Source organism: Amphiura filiformis, chromosome 20, assembly GCF_039555335.1.
Source record: "Amphiura filiformis chromosome 20, Afil_fr2py, whole genome shotgun sequence".
Taxonomy (NCBI): Eukaryota; Metazoa; Echinodermata; class Ophiuroidea; order Amphilepidida; family Amphiuridae; genus Amphiura; species Amphiura filiformis.
This window is the reverse complement of record NC_092647.1, coordinates 2,449,149-2,468,694: the sequence shown is the minus strand read 5'-3', so window position 1 is coordinate 2,468,694 and position 19,546 is coordinate 2,449,149. Positions and strand designations below refer to the sequence as shown.

The 19,546-nt window shown below is 35.2% G+C and overlaps 1 protein-coding gene and 1 long non-coding RNA gene across 2 annotated transcripts in view; one reads left to right on the top strand and one right to left on the bottom strand.

Annotated features, from left to right (window-relative positions):
• Nucleotides 1-2,973: 2,973 nt before the first annotated feature.
• LOC140142472 (uncharacterized) lies at nt 2,974-6,710 on the top strand. Its single transcript, XR_011857518.1, has 2 exons — nt 2,974-3,017; nt 3,595-6,710. It is a non-coding gene; the product is annotated as an uncharacterized lncRNA (long non-coding RNA).
• A 9,429-nt stretch (nt 6,711-16,139) lies between these two features.
• Nucleotides 16,140-19,546, bottom strand: part of LOC140142726 (tropomodulin-2-like) — a 56,159-nt gene continuing 52,752 nt past the window's right edge. Inside the window, 1 exon segment of the mRNA XM_072164722.1 lies at nt 16,140-19,009. Within this exon segment, the coding sequence (XP_072020823.1) occupies nt 18,978-19,009 (32 nt within the window). The 3' untranslated portion in view covers nt 16,140-18,977.

The following is a 19,546-nucleotide window of genomic DNA, read 5'->3' as shown; positions in this document are numbered from 1 at the left end:
GTGTTATGGTAGTACCTTGGCTCACCTGGGGAATACCAATGTTAAGACTGTTTTACACCGACAGTTTTGCATATTTTAAAGTAATTTTACATTTTAGTGAATGTTGTGTTGAAAGGCCCTCAAGCCCAAGTTAGTGGAACCAAATCATACTCAATTTGAATCTGGAACCTCATATGTCTTTGTTTTGTAACCACATGAATAATTTGCACTTAACACTAAAATGATGTTCATATATAAACAGGGCTTAATTTAAACCCTATATGTTGGGGCTTAATAATCAATTATTTTGAAACCCATACTCCCGCTGTATTATGGTTTCACCTATATCTTCCATAACTGGAGTGAGTATTTCAAATGGAAGTCACCCAATTGTCTATTCTATTTAAAATTTATACTCCCTCTTTGGAAGACTCTAGGCAAATCTTCCACAGGGGGAGTGTGAATTTTCAATGAAATAGCCCACTGTACATCTATTAAAATGTTGCCTATTTAATCTCTGAATGGATGTACCCAAGAGTTTGGGAGATTGATGTAACAGTTATATATGCTCTATGTGTGGATTTGCAGAAAGTCAATGCAACTTGTAGTTACAATAATTATTGTACATCTCTGTACATAGATGCAACTACTGTAAAAACTCAATAGTTAGCATATGTGCTTACTATTGAGTTTTTACGGTAACAGCATAACATAGGAAGTAGGAAATGCCTTTTGGTCTGAAAGGACTCATGTATTACAAGCACTGGGCTATTCCAATTAAAATCCACACTACCCCTGTGGAAGATTTTGGAAATATCTTCCACGGGGGGAGTATGAATTTCAAATGGAATGAACACATTTAGCAGTTCCATTTGAAACTCACCCTCCCTCTGTGGATGATTCAGGTTGAATCTTTCTCAGAGGATGTATGAAATTCAAATGGAGCTGCCTAAAGTGTTCATTCTCTTTGAAATTCATATTCCCCCGGTGGACGATTTTGGAAATATCTTCCACAGGGGGAGTATGAATTTTATATGGAATTAACACATTAGCAGTTCCATTTGAAACTCATTCTCCCTCTGTGGATGATTTAGGTTGAATCTTTCTCAGAGGGTGTATGAAATACAAATGGAGCTGCCTAATGTGTTCATTCCCTTTGAAATTTATATTCCCCCTGTGGAAGATATTTCCAAAATCTTCGACAGAGGTAGTGTGAATTTTAAATGGAATAGCCTAATTTTAGATTGTTGGTCAGATCTATAATCTGACCAACACCACTCCACTGGTTGCCAAAGTCAAGACTCATCAACTCAAATATACTCAACTCTTGTTGGGATTTCAGAGGCGGGAGCTCTCTATTTGCACATCAAATTTACCCCAAGGCAAATGAGCCCAGGTGCGCCATTAGGCGAACGTTTACAGTATGTTTTGTTGTCTTGCCTATGGTTGTTAATGTTGTATTCAGGCTAAGTAGCATTCTTCAATCACACAGTATTTATAGTGCTTGTACTCCAGTGCAGTCAGTAACATTAGTGCATTACATTGGCTTTTAAGACACTGTGTTAGATGAGCGCAAGAGAGAGTCTCAATACGTTGACGATAGGCTCAATTAGGTAAACAGGTTCAATTTTTTATCGCACAAAGAAGATATTTACAGCGCAAAAAGGTTACATGAATTTGTATACTATATACTTAATAGCTATTTCGCCATTTCGTTACTCTTGCCCAAATTACTTGATTCAACTTGTAAGTTTTATTGTGCTCATTGTGTGAGGAGGAAAAGTATTGTTTATTACCTAAATCAAACAAATGACTTGTGATAAGCCGTGGGAGACTGTTAGGGGTTGTGCAATAATTATCTGTCCCCCTGGGGTGGGTAAATTTCAAAATGGCCTGTCAAAACATTGCTTGCCCCTCTTCAAAACATTGCTTGCCCCTCTTCTCAGCATGACAAAAAACCTTGCCCCCCCCCACCTGGCAAAATGCCCCCCCTTTACCCTTCCGAGATATACATGCCAACTTTTTAGGAACCCAATTTGAAACCTTACGTGGTGCAGATAATATAATGTGAAAAATGTTTGCATATTAGAACATAAGCATACCGTTTTCCTAAAAATCTCTTGCCCCTCTTTTGCTCTGCCAACAAATGCTTCCCCCTTGTTTTGCCGGGGGGGGGGGGAAGATAATTATTGCACACTCCTATAATAAGGGCATTGTCATTGCATAATGGTTGAATTCCTCAGGTACCATTTAGTATAGATTAAAATGTTAATTTGCTTGCTTATTGACTGATTTTTACCAAATCTGTTTGTGGTGTCAATGTGTGAGACACACTAGCAGATTAGCTGTACCCCTGACTGTAAATTGTGAAATAAAATGACACTAAATGTCATGATGGTATTACCAGATGACTGGTGTATATTGACAAGAAATGCAACCAAATTTTCCAATTGTGTAAAACCTAGCCACTTTCATAAGAAATTCAGTAGAATGACTAATAAAGTTTAAATGGCATTCCGACTCTGAGTGAGAGTATATTTTATATAAATCGGTTTGACAACGATTAGTTTAGAGTAGGTTAGTTAATATGTTTGTGTTTTTAATGATTAATTGGCTTTCATTATAAGATGCGATCAGAGTAATAAATTTTATCCCGGTTTATTGAAAGGCAACATTACAAGTTGACCCTTCTCGCCAGGGTGCGACGCACCCCTCCCCCCCCTCCCCCCATTTAGAAAACAGTTGCACAAAGGTACATTAGAGACCTGTCTCCCTGCAAAAGGACATGTTTTGGAAGAGTTATTGCCATTAAATAGAGCTTAATATTTGAGCCTTGATTGTATCTGTATCACAAACAACTAACTTACTATAATTCTTTAATGACCAAACTGTATCCCCTACTCTTGTCTTTCCCGGGTTCGTTCATCTTAATATAAATTTATTTCTTACATATCTTTATCATATCTTTGGTAGAATGTAGGAAGACATTTATACAAAGAGCAAAGTTGATGTAGTGGAATATATTTGAGGTGTATCAGGTGCACAGAGGTCGGTATACACAAGAGTCGCATAAGTTTACATGTTCACGTAACCTCCTTCAACTCATTTGCATAGAACTGGATACCAGGATCGTATTCTGATTAAATGCGTTCCTTCTAACCTGTTCTAATTAGCATACTTTTGGATACCTCCATATTTGGTATTACCTAATTAATTATTTATACCTCTATGTTGTTTACATAGTGACGTCATTAGAGCTGGTCAGTTAAGTCAAACATCCGACGAACTAACGTTTGCAGTTTTCTTTTAATTACTGTTATATCGTGAAATACCATATAGCTGAGGTGTTAGTCCAATATGCATAGGAAAATATTTCTGGCGATGACCCATGTTCACATTGGCTAAATAAGCTGTATTTTCGCTGGAAAGGGGCCGGGACGAGTCGGCCATTTTGTTTGCAAAAGCCATGTTCTTCTCCGCGTTACCGGAAGTGGCAGCACCAGAACAAATGACGCGTCATTTCTGGATTTCAGCCGAACGGTTACGTTCACTGCCGTGCATCAGTATAGGCATCAGCTTATCTAGGTTTTACTAAAGTAAAACATCTTTGATCAGGTGTCTGTTGGAGATTGAAATGGACTCCCGGAATGGGCTATTCCATATAAAATCCACATTCCCCTGTGGAAGATTTTGGAAATATCTTCCACAGGGGGAGTATGAATTTCAAAAGGAATGAACACATTTGCAGCTCCATTTCAAACTCACCTTCCCTCAATGGAAGATTCAGGTTGAATCTTTCTCAGAGGGTGGATGAAATTCAAATGGAGCTGCCTAATGTGTTCATTCCATTTGAAATTCATACTCCCTCTGTAGAAGATATTACCAAATTCTTCCACAGGGGTAGTGTGGATTTTAAATGGAATAGGCCAATTGCCAAACAAACAGCTAATTAATCTGAATTTGTACAATCCCATGTCGAATGCTTACTGGTATAGAAGTTAAAATAAGCCTTTCAACCATGTAAGCTGAGCAGTATAAATATAGAATGCCTGTTAAGTTACAGCATTGCTTGAATGTTTCTTATGAATATATTTAATGAGGTGTATTACTTTTTTTATCATTTTGCAATCACTTCATAGTGACTATACTCTGTCTCGTCTCAAGTTGAGAGTAAGGCCATGTTAGATTTTGTAGTGGCAGATTCAAATCATTCAAATCAATGCTGGGCATAAACAAATGTGTAGAAAGGTGATTTGTGTGTACCCTGGCGACGTAACCACATAAACGCACTAATTTGAGTCTGCCACTACAAAATCTAACATGGCGATAAGGTCCGTTCATACTACCGCCACATTTGTGATGCGTTGCTTTGCGATCATCGTACTGCAAACTACTGCATTGCGATATCGCAATAAAGTTAAATACATTTTAACTTGGAAATGCGACGAGTTGCGTTGAGTTGTGGCAAAAAGTAATCCATATATCGGCATCGCAAAGCAACGCATCGCAAATGTGGTGGTAGTGTGAACGGACCTTTACTCTCAACTTGAGATGAGACATAGTATAGATGATGTAACATATTGTTACTTTGATATATAGATATATATGTAGAGCACTTATCCTGTACATGAGAGGTTCAGGGTTAAAAGTACTGCAGAAGGAATGTTTAGTGTGACATTATAGTCTGTTCATTGTAAGTTGGAACATGACCCCATCCATTAACATATGTTACCTCACATACCCTGCCCAAGTCATGTTCAATCTTTCTCTAAATGAACTCTTAACAACTAAAGTATGTTCTACCATAAGTTGGTAACACAAGCTTTGATCCAGTTGTGTAAGATCTTTGTATTTTGTTCCAGGTCAGGTTCCATCTTGTACTGAACAAACTATATAACCTGGGTGATAGGTGTGTCATTTGTTGGGTATTTGAAATGCTATTCCTTTGAATGTGTTCAATTCTGTTTGGTCCTATCTGTGACCATCTGTTCTGTAGTAAATTGAGCACTATTATACTGCTCAATTTGAGGATGAGAGCTCTAGCTGCAGCTTGCTTTGCTTTGCGTACTGGCCATAGGCTTCAAACATTAAATTTTAAGATATTTTCTCAAAATATCAAGACGTAGTTTAAGAACCACTGAAGCAATAGCGGACTTGTTTGTACTCTTTTTAATGCATTTTTATGCAGATTCCAAATATGGTCATGAAAATTTACGATTCTGACGTTTTTGAATTAAAAAAAAAAGAAAGAAACTTGTCGTCTGCAGACGATACCCGCGTGGAGGGAGTTAATATCATTACTTATCGCAGAACAATTTGTAAATAAGATACTTGTGATCTTTGAGGTGTTGCGATGGATATGGCATAAGTCAACACTAACTCTAATCACTATCCTCAAACCCTGAACCTCTTGTATACAAGATGACAGCTCTAAACCACATGGTGTATAACATGACTGCCTGTTGAATGCATTCCTTCCCCTGAAATTTAACACAGAATTCCGTAACATAAATTATCATAATGCATGTATGTTATGTTTTCTTCTGTATTTAGGCTATATTCAATGCAAGCAGCATATACAATGCAAAGACATTTTGTATATTTTGGTGTGTTTAATGCATATTTTTATTCAGCATTTTAAAAAGATTGATGTTATTAGCGTGTATGTGTGTAATGTAAATTGTATAACTACTTCGGCAAATTTGAGTGAATGTGTGCCAATTTATCTGTATTTGCCTTTTACCCCCTTAAAAATTAAACGACTGAAAATGGTAATCGGAGAAATAATATTGTATATATGTATCCTGATCTAACTTTTGTGCTATTATAACATGTTCAGCTTTCCCTTCCGTATACTGAAATGAAATACAGTCAAACTTATTTTATCTGGCCATGATGGGACTAATCACCTGAAAAACCCAGAAATGTGAGGAATGAGCAATTTGGGGTCTTTTAGAGCTGAAATTATCAAAATCAAGGGTCTTTCAGTGATCTGTTTTGGTAAAGTTCAGGGGCCCTTTGGGAGCTGCACTGTTAAAAAACAGGGGTCTTTCTGGGGGAGCATAACCGTATGATCATTTGTGTAAAGTCAGTGCCCCTCCCCTCCTGGGTCATGGATTAGATTGTGTTCTATATTACCACTGGGATGGTATTCACAAAAGAAGGCTAATGTAGTCCTGGGTTACAGTGAGTCAATGACAGTTGACTAATATCCACTGTAAAATTGTTTGCGACTTATAGTTTGCCCTCTTGTGTGAAAAGTATAGATCCAAAATAATAGAAATAAGGGTTGAATTCACCCTAGCAACCTCAAAATGGTTCATTTGTGTGCTAAAAAGCATAAGGGAATAATCCCATGGTGTAAGTTAGTTCTGCCCCTGGGAAAAACAAACTTTACAATATTTGACTTATTTAGTGCCCCATGTGTTTAACAAATTCATTTCATTTTCAAGGAAGTGCTTGTTATATACTGTGTCATTGACATTTTCCAGGCAAAACGATGCTGCAATTCACAATTCCCTGTCCATTTTACATAACATCATATCATTATGTGAAATGAATAACAGATTATAGAAATAAGAACTGTAAACAAGGACTGCAGCCATTGCAACTCAATGTTTAGATGTTTTACTGTGACCATATATGTGACCAGCTCCAACAAAACAAGTCACCAGACATGTTTTTGAGTTATAGGCCTTTAAAGATGACATTCCCGTAAAAAAAATATCAAATTTTGGAATGCTTTATTTCATGGCATTTGACTGGGACTAAATGGACTTTCAAATCCTTGAAAGTACTTATTAAAAAGAGGTTCATTTTAAAATCAATAAATAACAGTTGAACTGTGTAAGACACGAAACTAATTGGCCCATTACTCAGAATAGCAATTTGGCAAAAATATCAAGGTATCATTTACAAACTTGCCCATATCTTGAAAAGTATTGATGCTATGTATATAATTTGGTATCATTTTAAAGCTTAATTGTCTAGTGCTTATATTTTTATTCAAATCATGAAATATTTTTGTCAGAATTGGGCACATATGGGCACTAAAATAAGTATAAGTCAGGAAGGTCCACAGGATGCACTTACTAATAAATGCCCGGGCAGTAATTAGGTTGTATCTTGTGTAAATTTCAGTATTTTTTCTGGTGGTGGAAATATTATGTTGATAAGGGGATGAAATATGCATATTTATATAGCTGTTATCACGAAGTGTATTATCATTTTTTATTTCCTATACCGGTACTTGGTATTTATGTGGCTTTTATGTGTAAACAATGCAATTTTTGATAATTTTGGATCTGAACTGAAAGAAATATGTTGAGCTTTATTCATGGAAAGTACATAGAAATGCATGTTGGGCACATTGTGAAGGTTTCATCAGGATTACTCAATACAAAAGGGGCACGGTGGCGCAGGGACTGCGAGTTGTGTGTTGCGTGTTGTGCTCTTACTTGACTCTCTCTACCCAGGAGTGAAATGGGGAGCTGTTATCCTTCACAATGCGCCCAAAAGCTGCATTTCTTTGTACTTTCCATGAATGAAGCTCAACATATTTGTTTCATTTTCATGAACATGTCCATTATTTTTGCTCTAAAGTGTAGAAAAAACATGATTAATAGCTATGACCACATAAAGGCCTTCCTTCTTCTAACGGGTATTTATTGAAAAATAAAGTAACAGTATTTATTAACAAGTTAAAGTGTTAGGTTTTATTTGCACTGAAATCACTGCAAACTTTCAACTTTGTTTTGCACTGAAATATATCTATGTTGCAATTGTGTGGTTGGAAGGTCATGCTTACAGTCTACATAAAGATTGAAGAAATTATATATTGTGTTAAAAAAAAGTTAAAATGTACTTGATAGCAATGTTTGGACAGTATTTTTTTTGTGGGACATGACAGCACATCAGACATCAAATTGCATTCTGAATACAAAGAATGTCCTTCTGATATCAAATAATTTTGATTTTTTTGAAATTTGCGATATAATACACATTTTATGACAAATGATTAAAAATTGATATTTTTGATATTTGACAGTCCTCAAATTAAACTTTCTAAATCTAATGCTATGTACTTAAAGTGCATGTAGCTGGGATGAAAGCCGACGATCAATTGAAAATTTTGACCTTTCGTATTGAAGATATGGAATTTTTTCTCCAAAAGACCCTAATTTTTTTTGGTGTTGCATCTTTTTTGTATACCGCCCAAAATGGAAATGCAATGTGGATAAACGAATCATAATTATAGAAATTTTACATTTATGAATGTTACGTGTTCTGCATAATAATGCATAAAATTGTTTGTAAAGATAATGGAGGACAAACATATGTTAATTGTTTTTAGATCAAAATTGATTAAAAATATTTAATAATGTACTCGTTTGGATTCTGAAAATCTTATTCATGATCAAACATTGTAATTATTTCTTTCATCAGATTGTATTTTACAGAATGTAAGAAAGGGGGCTTGTACCAATCCCCTATGGATTTTCATTGGCATAAAAACATTTTTGTGTTTACGCCCAAACGACTTTTAAGTCGTTTGGGCGTAAGCTTAAAAGCTAAGTACTGCACTGGAAATTTTATTTCAGCATAAATTTTCAGTACAGTAGTTGTAGTCCTTGCCCCTATAATATACATATCTTACTTGTCACCAATGTGCTATAATTTTTTTAATGGTTTAAATTGGAAAATAATGGTTTAAATTGGAACATAATTTGTGCGAAGCTGGCCTAAAATCTCATCAAAATCAAATGCACACAGGCGTTTATCTTCTCTTTTTCTCCAATTTCTCTTCTTTTTTTGATACCCCGCCGTTTAAAAAGGGCCGTATATGCTACTGAAAATATGAGAATTTCTAGTGTCAAGCACATTTTACCACAAATATACAGATGAAATTCAATTTACTTATATTGAGAAAAAACAGGATTTTTGGGGGGTTTTGAATGGGCAAATCCAGAAGATTTACTGTTTTAAATTTTTAATTTAGTGGGGATTTAATTTCGCTGAATTTCAGGTCTGCATAAAATTAAATACCTCCACGAAATTTAAGTGTTTTGCAGTATGTTTCATATTTTCTCCTCAGTTGTGGTACTTTTGCAAATATTGGGCATTATAATTCAACAAAGAACTTGCATTCAAATTTTACCAAACATAATGCGATGTGTGTTTTTAAACTACAATATTGTACGCAACAATTATACCAAAATTTTAGCAATTTGTTTCAATATTGTAAACATATTATGTAGTGAGAACAAATGTACATGTATACTGCACCAATAAAGTATCCTTACACTTGGAAAAATAATCACAATTTCCAAACTGAACAATATTGGGGTAAATTTGTTTTTTAATAGATGCACTGTCTAATCCTGCACATTATGACACCCCATTGAATCCAATGTGACTTCAAGAAGCAAAGTTACAAGCATTTGATTAGACGAAGTTCCAGCTTTAAAAGTGACAAACTGGCCTATTCAAAATTCCAGACTAGACATCTGGTTTGAGATTGGTGAATGGCTAATTTATGCATTTAGCTTTAATTTAATAACAAAAGGAACAAAAGAAGTAAAAACATAAGTAAAAACTGCTTTAAATAACGCTTCATTGAAGAAACTGTGTTGTCTCTTTGTTTCACTTGTTGGAATCTTTTTGCGCCTTGTATAGGCCAGTTTGTCACTTTTAAAACTGGACCTTCGTCTATTCAATTGCTTGTAACTTTACTTCTTGAAGTCACATTGGATTCAATGTGGTGTCATAATGTGCAGGATTATATAGTGCATCTATTAAAAAAACAAATTTACCCCAATATTGTTCAGTTTTGAAATTGCGATTATTTTTCCAAGTGTAAGGATACTTTATTGGCGCAGTATATTAGCAAGTTGCAGCATTATTCCAGCAGGTTTTGTTCCAAATCTGTTTACGGTGGGCCTTGCTGCATTTGAATGCAATTTGGAACAAAAATTCTTGGGAATATTGTCTTGAACTTGCAAATTGGAATTGTGTAAATCTGTATAAATTTATTAAATGATTTGAAATCAGAGCAGTTTGTGAAGCATTATAAATTCAAATTTGGCTGCACCATTTTTAAAATAAAATTTCAGCTGTTTATTGATATTCATGTGTTGTGGTTGAAAATATATGTACATGTGATGTATATCATTAAAAGAGGTTAAAATGAATTGAAGTTTGGTCTGTTGGGTGTTTTATTGTGTGCAATGCTGCTTTTATAATATGTGACATGATCAAGGGGAATGACTCGCATGTCGGCAATTTTCAATATGAAGCTTTTTACATCATTTTCTGGAAGTTTACAACTGCTACTTTTTGATGCAATCCCCATCAATATCGGACATCTGGTTAACGAGTTATGAGCAATTTATCAATGGCTGAAAACAATATAAAACAAAAGAATTTGAACACTGTTTTTGCCAATACCTCAAAAACAATATTAGCGACATCCGACTCATTCCCCTTGATCGTGTCACATATGTCTCCTGCAATATAATTAAAATCAAGCTCTTCTGATACAAATGATTTCCTATGAAGCCCTCTGTCTAGAAACTGGCCCATCATATTGTGCAAGTTTTGTTTTCCTTTGGGCATTCTCAAACAAATAGTCTTTTATCCTTTAATTTCGTTGGTTCCTGTCCGTGTTCTACGAGATAATAGTCCCAATTCCAGAAGAATACAGCACTAATTTTTTGGAATTAAAAGAAATATCTTGTTTTGCTAAATGAAACAGCTAAATCCTAATCCTTTAGTTAATTCTCTAGCAATTAAAGTCAAATTTTAATATTTTTGCAACTTGAGGAAAAATGGGCCAAAAACATGCAATTTTGAATGATTTCTTACAATAGTAGTCACAAAATTCTAAGACTTGCCACAAGTCTAAGTCAAAAGAGGGTATAGGCTAGCTAGAGGTAGCTCATAAATTTTAACATTTTTATCTTATTTTTGATAATTGGTTATAAAAAAGATTAGAAAATGTAATTTTCAAAAATTAAGCATAAATTTGTCTTTGTACAAGTCTTTGGGCTTGATTGTCACAGCATATGAAAAATACATTTTTGGCCCTTATTTCCAAAATTGACCAAATATTAAAATTTTACTTTCAATGCCAGGTATTAGAATGTACAAGTATCTGCTGTAATTCATTTGGCAAAACAGAATTTTTTTTTTAAATCCCAAACAATTAGTGCTGTATTTTTCTGGAATATGGAGTCGAGTACAGCAGAGTGTGTATTGAACTGTTCAGTTGTATAACATTTTCATTTCACCCACCTGGTTTGGACAACGACAACCACAATCATAAAATACACAAATATTAAGTTCTCAAATAAAGTTTTATTGTCCATGAAATCTAAAAATGGAGGAAGAATATGTTCACATACAGAATATAAACAACCTAATAAAGGAGTATGAAATGAATTCAATGAGAAAACAATCCAAAATAATCACAACTGGTGCATTATCTGTGAGCAGCGTTTTAAGCACTAATAGGAATAGGGGTATTCCACACAGCAAGTTTAATCCGCACCAATCTGGATCCATTTACAACCCATCCAATGCAAGTAAGTTCACTGAGCAGAGCATGTTAACTCCGGCTCATTCCTGTCGAAATCTATACACCCTTATTGAAGACATAACCTTAATCTACCACACAGGGAGTGTAGATTTCAAATAGAGTCACCCATTTAGGTAACCCCATTCGAAATTCACACTCCTGTGTGGAAGAATAAGGTCAGTCTTTCATAGAAGGAGTATGGACTTCACAACTGGAACAGCACTCTTGCTTGAACCAAGACCCATGAACAAACACGGTGCAATAATTTTTGGATTAAAACCTAGCTCCTTGTCATGAAAATTGGTTATTTTGAGACATGATATACTGTGTGCATTGCCCACTATAATGCTGCTCATTTTAAACAAGCTATATGCCTTAAATACCCCTCGAAATAATAGATCATAAAGCCATTGTTACAGTGGTACCAGCTATAACTTACATGTTTGAAGAATTGTTCCCCATATCAGAGGCCTAAGTTGCTCCCCTTCAATACCCAAGGTCATAATGGTTAAATCTTATAGCATGTTTCAATACACATGGGTGCTATCATATGGACTATTCTACAGTGTATCATAATACTTTATTATTTCACCTCAAGTTCGGTAGTGACATCAATACTTTTTTCCGGTTCCACCACAAGCATGTTGACAATCTGCCTTTGTATGCTCTGCATAATTACACACGCTTTGATACAGAACCAGCGCAAATACGCACCTACCTCGCTATCGAACCCGAAGCGAACCGAAGTCAAGCCATGTGTCCTTCAGCATGCGCAGGAAAACTATTACACATTATATTGTACAATATTTGTATAGTTTGTTCAATAGCAGATGAAACTGAACCTTTACTACCCCTACTTCAAGATCATCATGATAATCATTCCCCGTTATTAGATTTGCTAAACTTTTACTATAACAACTACAGATAGCTTGATTTTGATTGAGTTGTACATTTTATTCCTCTAAGCATTATATTCCTCAAATGTATTCAATATTATGTAACTCTTACAATGATAAAGATAGTAATTTGCATGTTGTATAGATCGCACCATTGTACAATTGTGGGGAACTTTCTTCTCTTCGTATGAAGTTTTTATTTACAATACTTGGGATAGCAATCTATCTGAAAATCTCCAATGCTTTCCAATGCTAGAAGTATGTGTTTTCTTAGAATTGAACAAACTTTTCAATGAACATAAATCAAACTTAAACTTTAATACTACAAAATTCAAAGCAAAATCATATATGAACACTGATGGGGGAAAGTTACAACTTCACGTTCAATATGGACCTGAAACCAGTTTCGTGAGTAAAGACCCCTACTGGGCTAGTCAAGTTGAAATCCATAAACCCTTAATGGAAGACATGACTTTAATCTTCCACACAGGGAGTTCAGAATGGGGTTACCTGGATGGGTGACTCCATTTGAAATCTACACTCCTTGTTTTGGAGATTAGTCATGTCTTCCATAGGGGGTGTACAGATTTCAACTGTAATAGCCCTATACATTTGAAGTTCCTCATTATCAGGATTCAGGCGCTTTAAAATTGCAAACTTCTAAAAGATGCAATTGAGATCTTTGATAAAATTGGATAACTATATGGTTGACACTGCAGTTACAGGTATGTGTACATATTCAAATTTAAATGCCATGAAAAATACTACTTGGACAATATGTTCACAAGTCAGCATGTCACCTCAAACTCAAAATACTGGGGAGGGGAGGGGGATGGAGAGGGGAGGGTGATGGGGAGGGGGATGAGAGAGGGAGGGGGCCATAGGTGGAGGAGGATGCAACAGAACTGTGGTATGCATCTTCCTTTATAACAATAACACTAGTGTTTATCCCAGTCAAAGTTAACTTTGTATGCTTTGAGCACAATTGTTCCATAAAACTTGTTTCGGGAGCTGGTTATTACAAGTTCACTTAAACCTAGAAGTGTCACAAAAATACCGTCAATCAAGATGGTACATCTTACGGGGGCATCATTTAGTGATGTGGGATCTTTGCAATTTGTCTCCCCACCTTCAAATTTGTTCTCAGTATACGCCTGGGGTGTTTAGCTGCTTGGATTGGCAGTATCAATCTGAGATTTTAAAAAAGTGTTCAATTAAGGTAAAGACACATCAGCAGTTGTCAACGTTTGAGTGCTACCAAGCGTCCAAGTCTTATTTTTCACAGCTGTACATATAAAGGTCAAACTAAGGGCTGAAAATATATCATTCATTCATTCATACATACATCTTAAAATTAATAATGTGAATACAATAATTTATACATGAAAAAAGAATATACAGACTTACAATTTTTTTTCTTGTGCTAAAAATGGCACAAATTCACACACCTCCCTCATTTTGCCTCTACTTTATTTTTTTTAAACCTAGAAAGATTTCTTTTTTTTAATCTTCTCATGATTCTAAGCAGTTTATAACTACGGTATATATATATTATAACATTGCACTGTTCTAGTATTACAAGCCTATTAACATGCAGTACTTTTGGTATAAATGTTACACTCATTTTGTGTCAAACAGACGGGTATACTCTGTCCAACCTTTAGTAAGTAATAAAATCATGCCATAAGTGATTTCTACATAGTGTCTATAGTTAGTATAAAGGACGAAATTCACTGTGCGTAGCTTCAAGTTGTGAGCGTTCACTCATAGTGCTGCTGTACACACGCATGATTAGATGCCGCGCAGATGTGCAGGCGAAATAACTGCATTGATGTTACCGATTGTACTACACAAAACTCACTATAGCTATATCTCTGTTGCCGTGTTGCAACCTGGTTGGCCAACCATAAAGACATATGTGCATGGTGTTACATTTTGAGCCACAAAACCAACCAATGGTCAGAATTACAGCACCAATGGCATGTGTTGCTATTCCATACTTTAAGATAGAGTATAGAAATAAAAGTTTTGTCTGAATTATTGCAATCCTACAATTAACAGGTCCAATTTACCTGTTGTGATAACCTTCTCAAATACATGGTAAGCACTCAAAATACATGTTAAAAGAAGAGCAGATAGAATTGAAAATCTGTAGAACTGCAATTTTCACATGCACCACTTACAACAAACCTACAGCTTCTTATTTCAACTGCTCAGTGCCAGATGTGGGCAAGTACAACAGCTGCCATGTAGATGAGTACAACGTACTGTGTGTAAATTGCCAAAAGTTCACAGGGCAGCAATTTCACTCCCACTTCTGGCACTGAGCAGACGATTTCTCAATGCGACACAGAAGAAGCCTTTCACATGTAGTTTTTAATATGAGTCAATCCACAATGTTGCACACAATGGGCCTTTCATATGTGTTTTCTTGATTCAAATCAATCCATATTGGTACGGATTTAAGAAATAGCACAGAATAATCCATACCAAAACTTGGTGTCATGTCTAGATTGTGATCATGTGGCTATTCCAGTTGAAATCCATACACCCCCTGTAGAAGACATGACCTTAATCTCCCACACAGGGGGTGTAGATTTCAAATGGAGCCACCCATCCAGGTAACCCCGTTTGAAATTCACACTCCCTGTGTGGGAGATTAATGTTATTTCTTCCTCAAGGGGCGTACGGATTGCAACTGGAACAGCCCAAAGTATTAAAAAAACACATTGAGAAATAAGTTTGCTGTGTTAAGTTACAATCACGACAATAAATTCAGCACCTATAAAAGGAGATAAATTATCTATTACAAAATATGGAAGGTTACTCTTGAATCATGACAAGTGAATATTAAGAAAGCACAGAATATGATGCAGGGTTGTAGCAGTGTAGCTAGCCCAAGCTAGCACAATCTTTTTAGTGAACGTGAGTGATCAGGAAATATAAGCTCTAGGGGTAACAACCCCTAATTTTTTTTTGGTTCTGATGATGAAAAAAAAAAATCATTTTATTTATATTTTTTTTATGCCGGGCGGCCAGCGTCATTCCCGGTCAGGGCAGCCCAACGTAGCTACAACCCTGATATAATATGGTGATTATATTTACAAATACATCTACAGTTCACTTTTGATCTAAATTGGGTTGATGGGTTACATGCTGTATTCAAGTAGCTTTATTTGTTGGTTGTTTTCATTTTGAAAAAGGAGAATTATTTTGGTAATTATGAAAAAGTGTGCAGATCCCATCTTAGTCATGAATTTCTATTAAAGACGTTAAGTGTTGTTCTTAGAGAGGAAGCCCTACTAGATCATTCTTCTGGGGCAAACCAAACCTGCCTGGTTATCGAATTAATTTGATAACCAGGCAGGTTTGGTTCACCCCAGATGAACTGCTCTGGCGGGGCTTCCTCATTAAATATCCAGTAATGGTAAAGTTTGTTCAGGATTTTAGGTATACAAGATGTTTCATTTAGAATGTTTAAAACTTAATTTCAAATGTGAAATACAATTTAATACCAAATTATGACAGATTTTGCTGCAGTTATAAGCCTCGAGCACCACTAGTTTTAACTATACAATACTGATGCTATTGATTCAATGCAACTCTTGTTACACCATGATTTCATTTGAATTATCAAATTTAATTCCATGATTCACATAAATTTGAGATAAAAATTCAATATCAGATAATAGTATATATTATATTTAATCGCCACTTCAATATCTAAAGGTCAAATGTGAACATACATGGGTCAGTGAACTTTGTATTCACTTATGAGACTGCTATTATTTGATGCCAATATTTTCCTCATTACCAAGTCCAAAAGGTCGTAATATGATCACATATGGGCCAGAGAACTATGTCGCCAAACATGAGAGTGCTATACAATCAAGACATTGGGATCATAACTACAAAATGGTGGGTATATTGGTTAACAACTGCAGCATGAAACTATGTACATACATAAAATATATTAACTCCATGAGAACTACCTGCCGATTGGTCAAAAAGAAGTTTTCATTATCAATTGGACCAATCAGCAACATTGATAAAATAATTTCACCACACCAAAAAATTGGGGTGAATCATTTGCAAAGCTCCATCCTGATTGGCGATTAAAGTGATAATATCATGTAATTGACCAATCAGAGGCAATGTTAGATCGGCAGGTAGTGCTCAGGGAGTTTAATCTAAATATCACTCTTGTGACTACATGATTCCTTTTTCCTTTGTATTCTTTCTTATGTTCTTAAAGGGGTGTTAATTAAGTTAATGATTTGGCAAGATGTTTTAAAAACATTACAATTTTTTACTTGCAAAAGTGGATTTCTAAAACAGTCACACTGGATGTTCTAGAAACACTTGTCTTTTTATAATTTACAAAAAATTCACACTGAAAAATATTTTTGGGTATATACTAAACACTATAATTATCATCTTAACATGATCAGACTATTAAAGGGACACAGATATCTTAAATATTACATCTAGAAATACTTTACACAATATGTTTTGTTTTTGGTAACCATAAATACAATATTTTTCAAGCGACATCACTTTCTTAAAAAATAGCAAAATTTCTGCAGAAGGCCACATACAATAATAATAGGTGATTTAGATCTTCAAAACCTGATCAATTGAAATCTTGGATAAAATGAGGTTATAATCTAAATTGCAAAAAATGTCTCAATATTTTGTTAGCTTACTTGTTTGCATCTACTTTGCATCACTACAATTCTTTACTTCTTTTTATCCCATTGATGTCTTATTACCTTATACTTAATCATTAAGCAATAAAATATCAATATTATTAATTTTATCGCCAGTGCAGTTCATAGCTTTGTGCATCCAATATTAATAATCAAGTTCAAAAAAGCATCATCACCGTTTATTTTTTCTTGGTTTCATTTTTTAACACTTACAAATAAGACTACAATATTATACAAGATAAATACATTAGCATTGGTAATACTTGATGTGTGTCCATGATACATCAAGTACCAAAAGAGTCTCATATCCCCCAGACAAAGTTCAGGAATCTGTATCCCCTAGTGTTATCACAAATTGACTTTGTGGTTTAAGGGTATGAGTATGCTGCCCAAAACACCCACAGAGTCTGTGCTATGTATACAAGTTTACAGACAACTGAACTCTGGCCCTTGGAGATGAGATATTATATAAACGCAAGCTGTTGTTGAATAGTTTCCACGAAATGGAAGAATACACAATGAAAGGCAGTAAACAAAGGAATGTCACGCAGACAAAAATAATAACACAAAATTGTTACAAAAATGGGCTAAAATAGTGAAAAATGGGGAAAATTAACAAATGGCAGGACTAAAGACAATTGGTCAAAGGTCATTTGGCATAGCCTGACAAGTTTGGGCCAGATGTTGTGTGTTTAGAGGTCCCATTATTAATTTCCTATTGTGATCTGCATGGTTGTAGGAAAACCTCTGGTACCGCTCAGATAAACAGGACTTATCAGTGTCGGCAAGCATAGGTTCGGTGTATTTTGAGCTCATCACAGAGCTTTGATTAAAATATCTGAATTATTACTACAAATATAAGTGCTAGAGCCGAAAGGCCTTGGAAAAATATCAAAATTGTCATCTTTACTAAGATAGTATCGCATAGTTTGATTTCTGAAGTTAAGAAGCTTAAAACAACACAGTGGAACTATATTATATAATACATGCACATCATAAATTAGTAATACAAATGTATAGCCACTATATAATTATATAAAAAGCTCCTCTCACATCCAAGATGATATGTTGTAATAGGCACGTTCATGGTACGCTAGCTCTCTCGCTCTCCTTCGATCACCGTGACTAGGCATCTGATCCACGCATGACCATTGTTACATGACCTAGTCACATTTGTAATAGCTCACTATGACCCTTCTTGGTCATATTTGGATGAGGCGGTATGATGACCACTGCCGTTCTGATCACTGAGGCGCTGTGCTGTGGGATTGTGCTACCAAATCTGAACGTACTAAACATGGAAGTTGAATAAGCTTAAAGATGATCCATGATGACTCAATGGCTTTCTGAGCCTTATAACCACTTGCATATAAGTATATATTACTCCATCCTTTCAATGTTGGTGGTGATTTTCCATTTTGACACCTGATGTTCTGATCCGCAAGAGACCTACTAGTATTTGATCGGTACTAAAAAAGCAAGCCATTTATTTGAAATTAACAGTTGATTGAAGATCGTCACTTTTTTGAGTGGGCTGTATAACAAAATCATGAAAACAGCTCTCTTGTGAACTTCAACCTCTTTTGGGTAAAACTGTTATCTCCAACTGCTATTGATAGCATAACAGATCTTGCTCTTTTAGCACCGATCAAACCATAGCTCTGTACACAGGTCTTGAGATCAAAATGTCATTTGTCCACTATTAATTCCATACTCTGTTAAGGAACATTTTATATCACATATAACACATAATTGTTTTATCCAAGGGATGATACATACAATGCTAAAAATGAAGGAACTCAGTTGCTTGCAAGTGACTTAGTTATCATTGTTGACCCGTTGTTTCCTCACTGTAAAAAAAAAAAAAAGCAAATATTGATAAGAAAGAGGACCAAGTTAAATTTTGTTGTTGGATCGTAATTAGCTCATTAAAAAAACTGGCGCTATTTTTGTTAAATAGGAGGTTTTGATTTCAATTTGCCAATGCACATAGGACATTTTCCTGATAAACGACGATGTGTGACAGTACCGTAACAATTTGTCTAATGGCACATATGGGCTCGACATACCTGGAAATTTAGGCAGACTAAAAGTTCCCTCCCGTAAATTGGCATTTTCAGGAGGGAACTCATTATTTGTATCCAAAATTTACCCTGAGCCCATGTGCACCATTAGGCAAGTCTTTACGGTATAGGTATAACCATTATGAAATTATGGTTTTGTTTACAGAGGCATTTTGTGATCCCTCACTTTCTCCAAAAAAGGATTTTTTATACTATATCAGACCACCCAGAACTATATAATGTTTGTGTGCATTTAACCTTTCCTTTAGATTCAGTTGTTTGACTATGACAGTCCAATTTGTATTTTCTGTTTGTCAAGAGACT